At 42.1% G+C, this 13,339-nt stretch overlaps 1 protein-coding gene across 1 annotated transcript in view; it reads right to left on the bottom strand.

Moving 5' to 3' along the window:
• Positions 1-13,339, bottom strand: part of LOC134927416 (sodium channel protein type 5 subunit alpha-like) — a 782,837-nt gene that overhangs the window by 183,288 nt on the left and 586,210 nt on the right. The window contains exon 18 of the mRNA XM_063921835.1: positions 4,519-4,539. Coding sequence (XP_063777905.1) covers positions 4,519-4,539 — 21 coding nt within the window. The remainder of the gene's footprint in view (positions 1-4,518; positions 4,540-13,339) is intronic.

Raw genomic sequence — 13,339 nt, 5'->3', positions numbered from 1 at the left:
GCATTTCGGCTCATTCAGTGTGCTATGATGTGAATTTCGGCTCATTCTGCGTTCTATAACGTGAATTTTGACTCATTCTGCGTGTTATAATGTGAATTTTGGCTCATTCTGCGTGCTATAATGTGAATTTTGGCTTATTCTGCGTGCTGTAATGTGAATTTTGGCTCATTCTGCGTGCTGTAACGTGAATTTTGGCTCATTCTGCGTGCTATAATGTGAATTTCGGCTCATACAGTGTGCTATAATGTGAATTTTGGATCATACTGTGTGCTACAATGTGAATTTCGGCTCATTTAGTGTGCTATAATGTGAATTTTGGATCATACTGTGTGCTACAATGTGAATTTCAGCTCATACAGTGTGCTATAATGTGAATTTCAGCTCATTCTGTGTGCTGTAGAAACAGAATTTGTCGGCAGATAAGAACCACTTGGCCCATCTAGTCTGCCCCTTTTTTTTTTTTTACATTATTTTTTATCTCTAACCTTATCTGATCCTTATTTCTTTGTAAGGAGATCCTTATGGCTATCCCATGCATGTTTAAATTGCCCTACTGTCTTAGCCTCTACCACCTCTGATGGAAGGAATGTCGATTCGCCAGTCTGTATCACCAGTGCGCAGGGTTCTCTCCACTAACTGGCAACATTTTATTAGTAATGGCAACAATAGGAAATTTAGAAGCGAACGGGAAGGGCATTACTAAGTGGGAGGGACTATGATTAGGGGGAGGAGTCATCATTCTTAAACCGCCCCCCCCCTAAAAGTTAAGTCTAGATCCGCCACTGGCTCCTACTGCATTTGCATTGTGTATGCCCATGCAGTTTTGATCTTCACCTCCTGACAGTAAACATTAGGACACATGTGCAGAGGGAAAACATTGGCTTTCCCCGCTTCCACCTCTGGATTACACCCCTTTGTGTCTAAATTTAAAGAATGTATGGTTAGATCTGGGGGTAAATTTACTAAGATTCGTGTTTTCCCGTTTGAGGTCAAAGTTCAATCACGAATGACATCGAAAGTGTAAATATGCAACTTTTTGAATTGATTACGACTAATTTACTAAGCTGCCGTATTCTGCATTTTCGGGTTTTCCGATGTCGATGTCATTCGTTTTTTTTGGCAGTGTTTTACGTGAGTGACTTGTAAAACACTGCCGACTTTAATACAATGAATCTCGGACGGATCTGAGAGATCCGTGCTGGGCTTCATTGTGCACTTTGTTAAAAAAAAAAATAAAGTTTAAATTAAAAAAAAAAATTTGCGTGGGGTCCCCCCTCCTAAGGCAAACCAGCCTCGGGCTCTTTGAGCCGATCCTGGTTGCAGAAATATGGGAAAAAAATGGACAGGGGTTCCCCCATATTTAAGCAAACAGCATCGGGCTCTGCGCCTGGTCCTGGTTCCAAAAATACGGGGGACAAAAAGAGTAGGGGTCCCCCGTATTTTTGAAACCAGCACCGGGCTCCACTAGCTGGACAGATAATGCCACAGCCGGGGGTCACTTTTATACAGTGCCTTGCGGCCGTGGCATCAAATATCCAACTAGACACCCCTGGCCGGGGTACCCTGGGGGAGTGGGGACCCCTTCAATCAAGGGGTCCGTCCCCCCCAGCCACCCAAGGGCCAGGGGTGAAGCCCGAGGCTGTCCCCCCCATCCAATGGGCTGCGGATGGGGGGCTGATAGCCTTTGTGATAAGTGTTTGATATTGTTTTTAGTAGCAGTACTACAAGGCCCAGCAAGCCTCCCCCGCAAGCTGGTACTTGGAGAACCACAAGTACCAGCATGCGGCAGAAAAATGGGCCCGCTGGTACCTGTAGTACTACTACTAAAAAAATACCACAATAAAGACATTACACACACACCTTGACAGTATAACTTTAATACATCCATCCACACCTCCATATACACATACTTACCTTATGTTCCCACGAGGGTCGGTCCTCTTCTCCAGTAGAATCCATGGTGTACCTGTTGAAAAAATTATACTCACATAATCCATGGTTGAAGGCTCCTCGGTAACTCCTTTTGTAATCCACGTACTTGAAAAAATAAAAAAACGGATACCCGACCACGAACACACATCGGCTGTGTGCTCCTGTACTGTATGACAGGCGGCACACGGCAGTGTTACAATGTAGCGCCTATGCGCTCCATTGTAACCAATGGTGGGAACTTTCAGGTCAGCGGTGAGGTCACTTTCGGTCAACCGCTGATCAGGAGGGTGCCACAACGTGGCGCTCCCTGATTGGCTGAAGAAACCCACTTAGACATCAGTCAGAGTGGGTTTCTGGCATTCGGGGGAAAGGGGGCCCATGTGAAAACATGGGTCCCCTTTCAGTTCGTGGTCGGGTATCCGTTTTTTTATTTTTTCAAGTACGTGGATTACAAAAGGATTACAAGCAGAGGAGCCTTCAACCATGGATTATGTGAGTATAATTTTTTCAACAGGTACACCATGGATTCTACTGGAGAAGAGGACCGACCCTCGTGGGAACATAAGGTAAGTATGTGTATATGGAGGTGTGGATGGATGTATTAAAGTTATACTGTCAAGGTGTGTGTGTAATGTCTTTATTGTGGTATTTTATTAGTAGTAGTACTACAGGTACCAGCGGGCCCATTTTTCAGCCGGATGCTGGTACTTGTGGTTCTCCAAGTACCAGCTTGCGGGGGAGGCTTGCTGGGCCTTGTAGTACTGCTACTAAAAACAATATCAAACACTTATCACAAAGGCTATCAGCCCCCCATCCGCAGCCCATTGGATGGGGGGGACAGCCTCGGGCTTCACCCCTGGCCCTTGGATGGCTGGGGGGGGGGGACCCCTTGATTGAAGGGGTCCCCACTTCCCCAGGGTACCCCGGCCAGGGGTGACTAGTTGGATATTTGATGCCACGGCCGCAAGGCACTGTAAAAAAAAGTGACCCCCGGCTGTGGCATTATCTGTCCAGCTAGTGGAGCCCGGTGCTGGTTTCAAAAATACGGGGGACCCCTACTCTTTTTGTCCCCCGTATTTTTGGAACCAGGACCAGGCGCAGAGCCCGATGCTGGTTGCTTAAATATGGGGGAACCCCTGTCCATTTTTTCCCCATATTTCTGCAACCAGGATCGGCTCAAAGAGCCCGAGGCTGGTTTGCCTTAGGAGGGGGGACCCCACGCAATTTTTTTCTGAAAATTTAGAACATTTCCCCCCCTTCCCACTGAAAAACATGCACGGATCTCATGGATCCGTGCATGCCTATACAAACACGGGATAAAAAAGCAGGTCTGTTTTTTTTTAGCACTTTTTCACGATTTGTATTTTATCACGGCAGTGTTTGGCTATTGTCGGCAGTGTTTGTGTTTTGCACTTTTTAGTAAATTCACGATTTCTAGCAAATTGCAGGCGTATTTGACCGATGGTGTATTTTGTCCTAGGACTTCCAAAATATTACGAATGCCCTCATCACTGCCGTGATTTTTGCTTAGTAAATTACCGAGATGACACTTTGATGAAAAAACGGCATCTCGGTCAAAATCGGGACCTTAGTAAATATACCCCCTGGAGTCTGATTTTATTACTCTTGTAATACAATCAAGAAATGAATGGGCGAATTTAGACCTGATCGCAGCAGCAACATTTTTCTCTAATGGGCAAAATCATGTGCACTGCAGGGGGGCAGCTATAACATGTGCAGAGAGAGTTAGATTTGGGTGGGGTGTGTTCAATCTGCAATCTAAATTGCAGTGTAAAAATAAAGCAGCCAGTATTTACCCTGCACAGAAACAATATAACCTACCTAGATGTAACTCTCTCTCTGCACATGTTATATCTGCCCCACCTGCACATGGTTTTGCTCATTAGAGAACAATTTTGCTGCTGCGATCAGGTCTGAATTAGGCCCTAAGTGTGATCAATTATTGTTTATTTTAACAATATACGGTAATCACTATTTTGCTCTCAAATATTTGGTGTACTGTATTATAGGTTGTAGATTGTTGGTTTTTAAAGTATGAATGAATGTATGTTTTTAATACTTTATTGAGCTCTGATCACAAAATGTATCCCAAAACCAGGGTATTGCTGGTTTTCACAAGCTGGTAGAACAATGGTCAATAACGATGTAATTCTGGCTTGGCAATAACATTATGGAATAACGATGTACTGGGAGAGTAAAAGATGCTAGAAAAACAACAACAGTAATGTATATGGTTGGTATAAACAAAAATCTACCCTAGACCATACTTGCCTACCTGACCCTCTCCATGAGGGAGAAAATGCTCTTTTCCTGGACTTTACATTACCAGGAAAGTACAGGAACAGAGCATTTTCTCCCTCATGGAGAGGGTCAGGTAGGCAAATATGCCCTAGACTAGGCAAACTATAATAGTATTTATTTATCTCTTGTAAGCATTATACATTACAAAAACCAAGATTAATGTTTATTATATTTCAGTTATGTGAGGACTTGTGTTTGTTTTGCATTTATAACTGTTACTGTCATAGTCTCTACATCATGCATATAAACAAATGCTGGACATACCTTTTTACATGTATCATCAGTCTGGTGAACGATATTATCAGCCAAGGACAGCAATAAAATAAATATAAAATTATTGTTATAACAATGTATTATTTCAACGTTCAGTGCAAACAGACAAGCAGCCATGAGCCATCTGACAGTATTATGTATTATCCTGTGCAGAATCTCGGTGTTGTCCTGGATGGTGTGCTGACACTTAAATATCAGGGGCCGTATGTAATAACGCCTAAGTTCGGCGTACTTGCGGGATGCCGGCTGAACTCGGACGTGTTTTTAAAGGGGCAATCACTTACAAGGCATTGTAAGTTATTATCCCTTTAAAAAAACATCCGAATTCAGCCGGATTTCCGCACCGCCGCCGAACTTAGGAGTCATTACATCCGGCCCTAGGTATCAGCCACAATCAAATCCTCATTCTTTCAGCTGAGGAACATAACCAGTACCAAGCACTTAATTCCCTCTGAAGATCTTCTAATAGTTATACATTTGTATTATCTTGATTAGACAACTGCAACACCCTCTACCTTGGTCTCCCAGCAGGGGAAATGCTATCCCGGGCCAATCTCTTTCAGGGGCCCCCACGCATTCAACCACAGTAGTGTCCGTTATTCACATTACACAGCACAGTAGCATCCATTATTCACATTACGCCAGACAGTAGCGTCCGTTATTCACATTACACAGAAAAAAAGTTTTTTTTTCTGTCAGCACTATCTGAACTACAGGGGATCCTGTGAGGCTGTTTTCAATGGAGGGCCTGGAGCTGCAGCTCCATCTGCCCCATTGTTAATACGGTCCTGTCTGTATTATAAGAATTCATTATTATTATTATTATTATTTATACTATTTAGCTCCTTATACAACGTACAAACCATGGCTTTAGTTATTGCACGGTGACAGTTGAAGTAATTTATCATCGATTTTTGCATTAAAAAAAGAGAAACTCTGAGCCTGCGCCTTCCTCAGTGATGGTTATTTAGTGCAAGTGTTTTCCTTTAGACTATATATATATATATATATATATATATATATATAAAAACAGCCATATTTACGGAAAATAGTGTAGTGCAAATGGGTGGTCTTCAGTTTGCCGGCTATTGGGATCCCGGCGCACAGTATACCGGGGCCGGAATCCTGACACCCGGCATACCGACACCTTTTCTCCCTCTTCGGGGTCCACGACCCCCCTGAAGGGAGAATAAATAGTGTGGCACGTATAGTGCGCCACCGTACCCGCACGAGCGCAGCGAGCCCGCAAGGGGCTCATTTGTGCTCGCCCAGCTGTCGGTATGCCGGCGGTCAGGATTCCGGCGCAGGGTATGCTGGCCACCGGCATACCATACTACACCTGTGCAAATGATCCCCAAACTGAATGGAAGGGAAGTGACTATTCACCATGAAAAAAAGTTGCCAGAGTAGGAAAATGGTGCTGATTTACTGGGCAACTAATTGGATTCTCTTTCACTCCAGATCACAGCTGTCGGCAGCAACTACATCAGCTTTAATGGGGTTATAAAAGAAAAAGACAAAAAACTTTTAACAGTTATATAATTCTTATAGCAGAAGAACTGATAGCGTTTTAGTTCCACTGCACATGCACAAACCAGAAGCTTTGTCACACATGTGCAGATGGCCCTGGGAAAACACTAGTAACTCATACCGCGTCTGGTCAGTGTCCGGTGATAAAATAGGAATCAACTGTCTCAAAGGTTACGGGGAGATGTACAGTATCAAGCCTTGGAAAACGCTAAAGTGGAGAAGTAACTATCATCTTCTGTCATTTATCTAGCACAGTCTATGAAACATTACGGTTGCCTTGGGCAACTTCTAAACCTTAGCCTCACCAAGGCTTGATACATTTGCCCTATAGTGTTCTCAATTTTTAAACAATAGTCCTATACAACAGCTTTGTCAGGGTGGTGTCTAGAACATTTGTATATATAGATTTGTAATAATAACACTTGTTTTAGTGTTTTTTTGGCAAGTCTATTTATAGAGACTGCTATGAAAACCTCTTGTCAGGCCAATTAGAGGTACATGACTGAGCCAGGTTATCAGCTCCGGCATACAGTAGGTACTAGAATTGGAAGCTGAGGCTCAGGCTTCTAGCTCAAGGTTCTACAACAATTAAAAAATATAGTATGGAAAGAAAATAATTAAGTAAAACATGGTGGGAAATGTACTAAGGTGGGAGTTTTTTTTTTATAGAACTGGTGATGTTGTCCATAGCAACCAATCAGATTGTATTATCTTCTAGAAGCAACTAGATAAATGTTACGTAGAATCTGATTGCTTGCTATAAGCAACATTACCAGTTCTAGTTCTAAAAAAAACCTCCCACCTTAGTAAATTTACCCAATAGACTTTTTAAAAAAAAATTACTAAACATAAGGAAATACAGGTTGAGTCTCCCACATCCAACATGCTTGGGACGAGAAGTGTTCTGAATTTTGGACTTTCTCGGATGCTGGAATATTTGCACACCACAATAAGATATCTTGGGGATGAAACCTAAGCCTAAACACAGAATGCATTTATGTTTCTTATACACATAGCCTGAAGGTCATTTTATGCAATATGTTTCATTATTTTGTGCGTGAAACAAAGTTTGTGTACACTGAAATAACAAAAAGCAATGGTGTCACTATCTCAGTTGTGCTCAGAAATGTTTTTGGGTTTTGGAGCATTTTGGATTCGGGATGCTTTATAGAAGTTTAAATCCTATTTGGAACAAACCACTACTCTTATGGATTTATTTAGTATAAATTAGCTGTTAAGTGTACTGTATGTTTCAATCATTGTATTTAGCAGAACGTTACAACTGCATGAAGCGAGCAGGCTGGGGAATCTTCTGATATTGGTGTAATCTCATTATACATCTGTAATCCTCTATTTATGAAATTTGTCATTTAATAAAGAGATTTGGCACAGATTTTGAATTTTCCACTGTTTCAGCCTCACAGAAAGTCTTGTTAGTTTCTTATAATAATATCTCAGTCATGGATCTATATTAAAAAAAAAAAAATGATGCTCCATTTCAATGGTAGACCAAATAGAACATGCAGCTTTTTCTAATAAAACAGAAAAGCAGAGACTCCGGTCCTATAGCAAATTCTGCATCACGGCGAGATGAAGTCACAATGAAATGTGCAGAGTGAGTGGCACCAACAAGTAGGTGATGGAAGGGGAACTATCAACACTGACAAAAGACTTCAGCACTGCACTCACATCCCGCAGCAATGTCTCTAATGGAGCAGATAGCAAAGTGTTGGAATGGAGTAACATGATCTGCTGCAAGGACGCTGCCAGGCAGGTGTGTTGAAAGAACTCTACGGCACATTACAGGTAATCTACTAAAAAAAGATCATGTAGGTGACAGAGTGAAGTTAGTTCAAAACATGTCTTCATTTCCTCTAGCACTTAGTGCCACATTTCCACTTTCACAAGGTTCACTACATCTTTACAAAATCTATTTTAGTTAGAGTCATTATAAGGTCAGCCCTCAAAATCTAATAGAAGCAAACGGGTCTATTTATTTAGGAAGTGTTTTTTTGTATCTGTTTAACTAAGAAAAGCAGCTGTGGAATCTGAGTGATGCTCACCTCCCTGGTTATACTGGGCAGGAGCAGAAGCAATCATGGACTTACTTGCACACCGAACAGTTTTGAATAGTACGATTGGGAATAATAACCTTGCCCGCAGCATGGAAAGTGAAGCGAGCCATGCAAGGGTACGCAGTACACTAATACCCCTTTCAGACCGCACAATTAACTCAGTATCAACCTGATATATTTCCAGGTCGACACGGGTCACTGTGCAGTGTAAAAGGGTCACTCCAGAAATCCCAGGTCGTCTGACCCAGTAATTTAACCTGGGAATAAAGAAGGGTTATTACCAGGTCAGGCGCAGTGTGAATGGGTTACCCGGGTCGATGCGACCCGGTACCCGATCACAGCATAGGGAGAGGCGGTGTGGAGATGATCTCATCTCCCAGCGCCGCCTCCGCTTCCGATGGCAACCTGACCTGGCATCTTGCCGTGTCAGGGAATCCAGTGTTAGGGTCCAATGCCAGGTTGCACCCGGGAAGGATCCATTCCCAGGTGCGACCCGGCATTTGCGGTCTGAAAGCAGTATAATTGGGGTTCCCTGTGCTCTGACGGTGAAAACAACACAAAGATATTTAAAAAATGTGTCAACTGGTTTGTGTCGACCATTTCCTATGTCGACATTTTCATGTGCCAACCTTTTCCTGCGTTAGCCTTTTGTCAGTGTTGTCGTAATACATGTCGGCCTTTTGCTAGTGTCTACCTTTTGCATGTCGACCATATGGGGTCAACCTAAGGACTGTCGACCTAGACATTGTAGATCCTCTATACCACAGTTACAGATGTGTCCTCTTACAGTCTTGCTGCATTGCAGGCAGTTACCAGGAAAGCGGGGTGTAATGGTACCGGCTTATGAATGGGAGCCATTGGCTGTGTGTGCATGCACGCTCCAAAAGTCCATTCATTCTAATCGGAGCCAGCTAGCAATGCGTACGCAGCGGCATGCTGTGACATCTACGCATTTTGGTTGCAGTGCAAAACGCTGCTATATGCAGCAACAATGTAGCGGGACACGTCTGTACTTACTGCTTTTTGCTTTACTTCCAAATCAGAATCAGGCCGCTACTCAGTTCTTCTCATAGAGTTTGGTCCTTAGAGTGAGGCAAAATACCATTCCCCACGGAAAGATCGGATTCTGCATGTTTTGAATAAACAGATGTGTTTTGGATATGCAATACAAAACACAGGAGAGAAGATCTTTCTATCAAAATTACATTTTGCTTCGTTATCAGATCCAAACTTGTCAGGGAAAAATTAGTCCGAGCTAAGTCACTCATCTTTTGTACAATAAACATGTGCAGGTCCTTCTTACATATGCAGTATGGGAAGGGGGGGGGGAGGAGCAATAGTTGGTGCTGTCAATCACATCCTGTGGTAGGGAGAATACCTAAACATGGCAAAAACACTAGTATGACAGTTGTCATATTGCATATATGTTCCTATGAAAATAACTTACTTTTTTGGTTGGCACTGATGTTGAGATATCAAAACATTATCAGAAACCATTAAGTCTGGCAATGCATAATATTACAGAAGCGTTACAGCTACAGGTAGGACACTGCATAAGCAATCTGAGGATACCCACCATTGTCAAATTACTGCAGTCCTTTATAGCAGGGATAGTCATCATTTACTAATTTATCACATCTAGCAATATGTCTGATATCAATAGGGTTTTTTTTCCTCTAGACGTTAATGCGTGCAAATAAATCTGATTGCCCGACCAGAAACTGCAGGACTACATTGCGGTAATTACAGCATACCCTGAAACTTGATTTATTGATTAACAATTGCAGCCACTTATTACTGACTTGCGTGTGATAAAACTCGCTAATAAATCAGACATCAAAAATGTATTTAGCACTGTATAATGTGTTTCTCTGAATTACATAAGTGGCTGTGGGATGGTTTGTAACCGCAAATGCGCAGAATATCAATAATGATAATTATCAATATTATTCTCACAATCATTAGCCTTATTCAATTTGCATGTGGCGATCTCATATTGTATCATGTATTGATTCGGGACCTATGACTGTCCATCCATACTTTAAAGTATTTCTGCTGGAGACTTGGTTTATTGCAGTTACAGGTCCTGATTCAGAGATGGTTGCAGTTAGCAAAGTCGCTGCCTCTTTATACGGAATGCTATGTAGCAGGAGGCGTCTGTAGTAGAAAGATGCCCACCACAGGCTTTTGTTATCTACTGCTGCGTCCGAAGTCACAGCAACAGATCATCTGCATGAACATCAGTCATCTGAGTAACCCTCGGATTACACAGGATGACCAGGTAATCTCCGTCGCTGAAGCCAGTGAAGCTGATTCCAAGAATGCAGACATTGGCTTCAGCACGCCCAGAAAATAGGGCCACCGCCCCAATTTTCAGAAAATGCCGGTCATTGCCCCTAAATGCTAGCAGCATGTACTGTAAATCACCATTTTGGGCACTGTGAGCGGCATTGTAGCCCCGGATCTGCACATTCACAGTGCGTCTTCCGTGCACGCGCAGATTCAAAATCACAGGAGATGTATGAAAATATCGGGTTTACAAACTGTACATATCTGAATTAGGCCCACGGTGCCAAAGGAAGTAGGGGGGCTAAGTCTGACACCCAACCCCTGAATCCAGAATTTCTCATTAAGGCATTATCACATGTTAGTTGACAAAAAAACATACAAGGCTGCATATACAGAGCTGTATGGACCCATGTAGCCTGAACAGCGTGAGGGAATTAGGAAAATCATATTAGCTGAGAAAAAGCTACGGACATTAATTTGGTTGAAACAATAGCTAAAAAGCATTTAATTTGGAAGTCATAAACGATCCATAATTACCAAAATTATTTAGATAAAATGATCGCTCAAGTTTCAATATTTTGGTCATCCATTATTGTTAAACAATCAGTGTGTGTTTAGTAATTGGCTAATATACATCGATCATCGTTGGCTTTGACCACTAGTTTTAAATGGCAATATGAATGAATACTAAACCAAGCGTGTTTAGCATTCATTATTACAGGTTGAGTATCCCATATCCAAATATTCCGAAATATACGGAATATTCCAAAATACAGAATTTTTGCAGTGAGAGTGAGATTGTGAAACCTTTATTTTCTAATTGCTCAATGTACACAAACTTTGTTTAATACACAAAGTTATTAAAAATATTGTATTAAATGACCTTCAGGCTGTGTGTATAAGGTGTATATGAAACATAAATGAATTGTGTGAATGTACACACACTGTGTTTAATGGACAAAGTTATTAAAAATATTGTATTAAATGACCTTCAGGCAGTGTGTATAAGGTGTATATGAAACATAAATGCATTCTGTGCTTAGACTTAGGTCCCATCACCATGATATCTCATTATGGTATGCAATTATTCCAAAATACAGAAAAATCCAATATCCAAAATACTTCTGGTCCCAAGCATTTTGGATAAGGGATACTCAACCTGTATTGCCGTTTTAAAACTATTGGCCTATTTCCCCGACGACTGGCAGCTTTGACAAACCGCGGCATAGTAAATATACACCATGGTATATATATATTTCTGCTGGGATTTGTGAGATATGGAATTACTGATATTATTGCTCTTGCCATCTTGATGAAGGGATGTAGTTGGCATCACGACATTTAGGATGCCACTAGTCAGAAGACAGTCATCGGAATCCTGATACGGTCAGAATCCAGATACCGGAATCCCAACAGTCACAATCCCAAACTTAAGTATGAGGGGGAGGGTTAGGCTGGGCATTAGCGGTAGGCACGGACATTTGCGGTAGGTGCAGACGGGCGGTAGCAGTAGGTGCGGGTGGTATCGGTAGGTGCAGGCGGGCCCCCCATTCTGCTTAGTGGCCGGGCCGGGGATGCCAGTACCGGCAGAATCCCCCATGATGATGGCTCTTGTCATCAGTGTATAAATGGTATTGGAGGCTTGTGAAATTTGTATGGGAGGAGGTGTAGAGGAAGAAAAAAGGCACCAAGAATGGAAAAATAGTGGATTCCTACAGGTAGAGGAGGGGAGGGGGCGGGTGAAGTCAGAAGTAGAAACTAACAAGGAGTGGTTAGTGATATAGAAGGTGAAATGTAATAGGACATGATGGAGAGGAGATCGAGGTCGACCTTGTCATAGGCAACAGATAGATCAGGAGGATGACTAGAAAGGAGTGATGTAGTCACAGATTTAATTTTATGGAAAACAATAACAATTACCACATAATAATCAGAAGTAAAACACATCTAATCTGAGAATAAGAAAACTCCAAACTCTACTATTAATCTGTTTGCACACTGGAACGATATTCATTGATAAAGACAAGTATGGAATATGAGTAAATTAACAACATTGATAAACATTTGTCTGCGATTCAGCGAACAGCACGTTCTGAGTCTGAGTCTCTGTTGAAAAGACCAGGGCAGAGAGTGCAGGGAATCTCTCCCGTCGTCAGGAAGTCTGTATCCATGCAACAGTGGGTCAAGCACAATTTTCTGTGGTGTCTCAAAGCAATAATGTAATAAGGTGGTAATGATAAAGATAGGAACGGCAGACACCGTGCTGCTGGTCCGTTATCCTACATCAGTATAATTAAATGGCATAGGACATCTAGATTCACAGTAGGTGATGACGCAATACTTTATGATGTTTATCCATACATAATGCTGCTTCATTGCTGCTTATCACTCATAGAAAAATCCAGCTTGACCTCATGACTGAGGAAAAATAACTAACTTTTTTTTTTTAAAGTCAGTGGTTGTGCTTGCTGTGTTTTTGCTTGGAACATATATACACACATATAAAACAGGGCTTACGGTATTTAATAATAATAGTAATGCTCAAACTGCAATGATGAGCTTTATCCCATACTGTCAGTCAGGATTCTAGTGCAGGTCTGGCCAACCCGTGGCTCTCCAGCTGTTGTGAAACTACACAGCCCAGCATGCCCTGCCACAGTTTTGCTATTAGGGAAAGTTAAAACTATGGCAGGGCATGCTGGGAAGTGTAGTTTCACAACAGCTGGAGAGCCACAGGTTGGCCAGGCCTGTTCTAGTGTATCTATGAAAGGTAATATCTCATAAGATGCTACAGGTTACTGCACTGCAATAATATCTGATGAGCTTCTGCAGCAGGTGGTAGTTACTGGTACTGATGTCATGGACAGGCTGCACAATAGGACATCACACACATGGTATTCTGAGCTGTTGCTTAGGAA

Source organism: Pseudophryne corroboree, chromosome 5 (assembly GCF_028390025.1).
Source record: "Pseudophryne corroboree isolate aPseCor3 chromosome 5, aPseCor3.hap2, whole genome shotgun sequence".
In the NCBI taxonomy this organism is placed as follows: Eukaryota; Metazoa; Chordata; class Amphibia; order Anura; family Myobatrachidae; genus Pseudophryne; species Pseudophryne corroboree.
The sequence above is the reverse complement of the archived record's forward strand: the minus strand, read 5'-3'. Positions and strand labels throughout refer to the sequence as shown.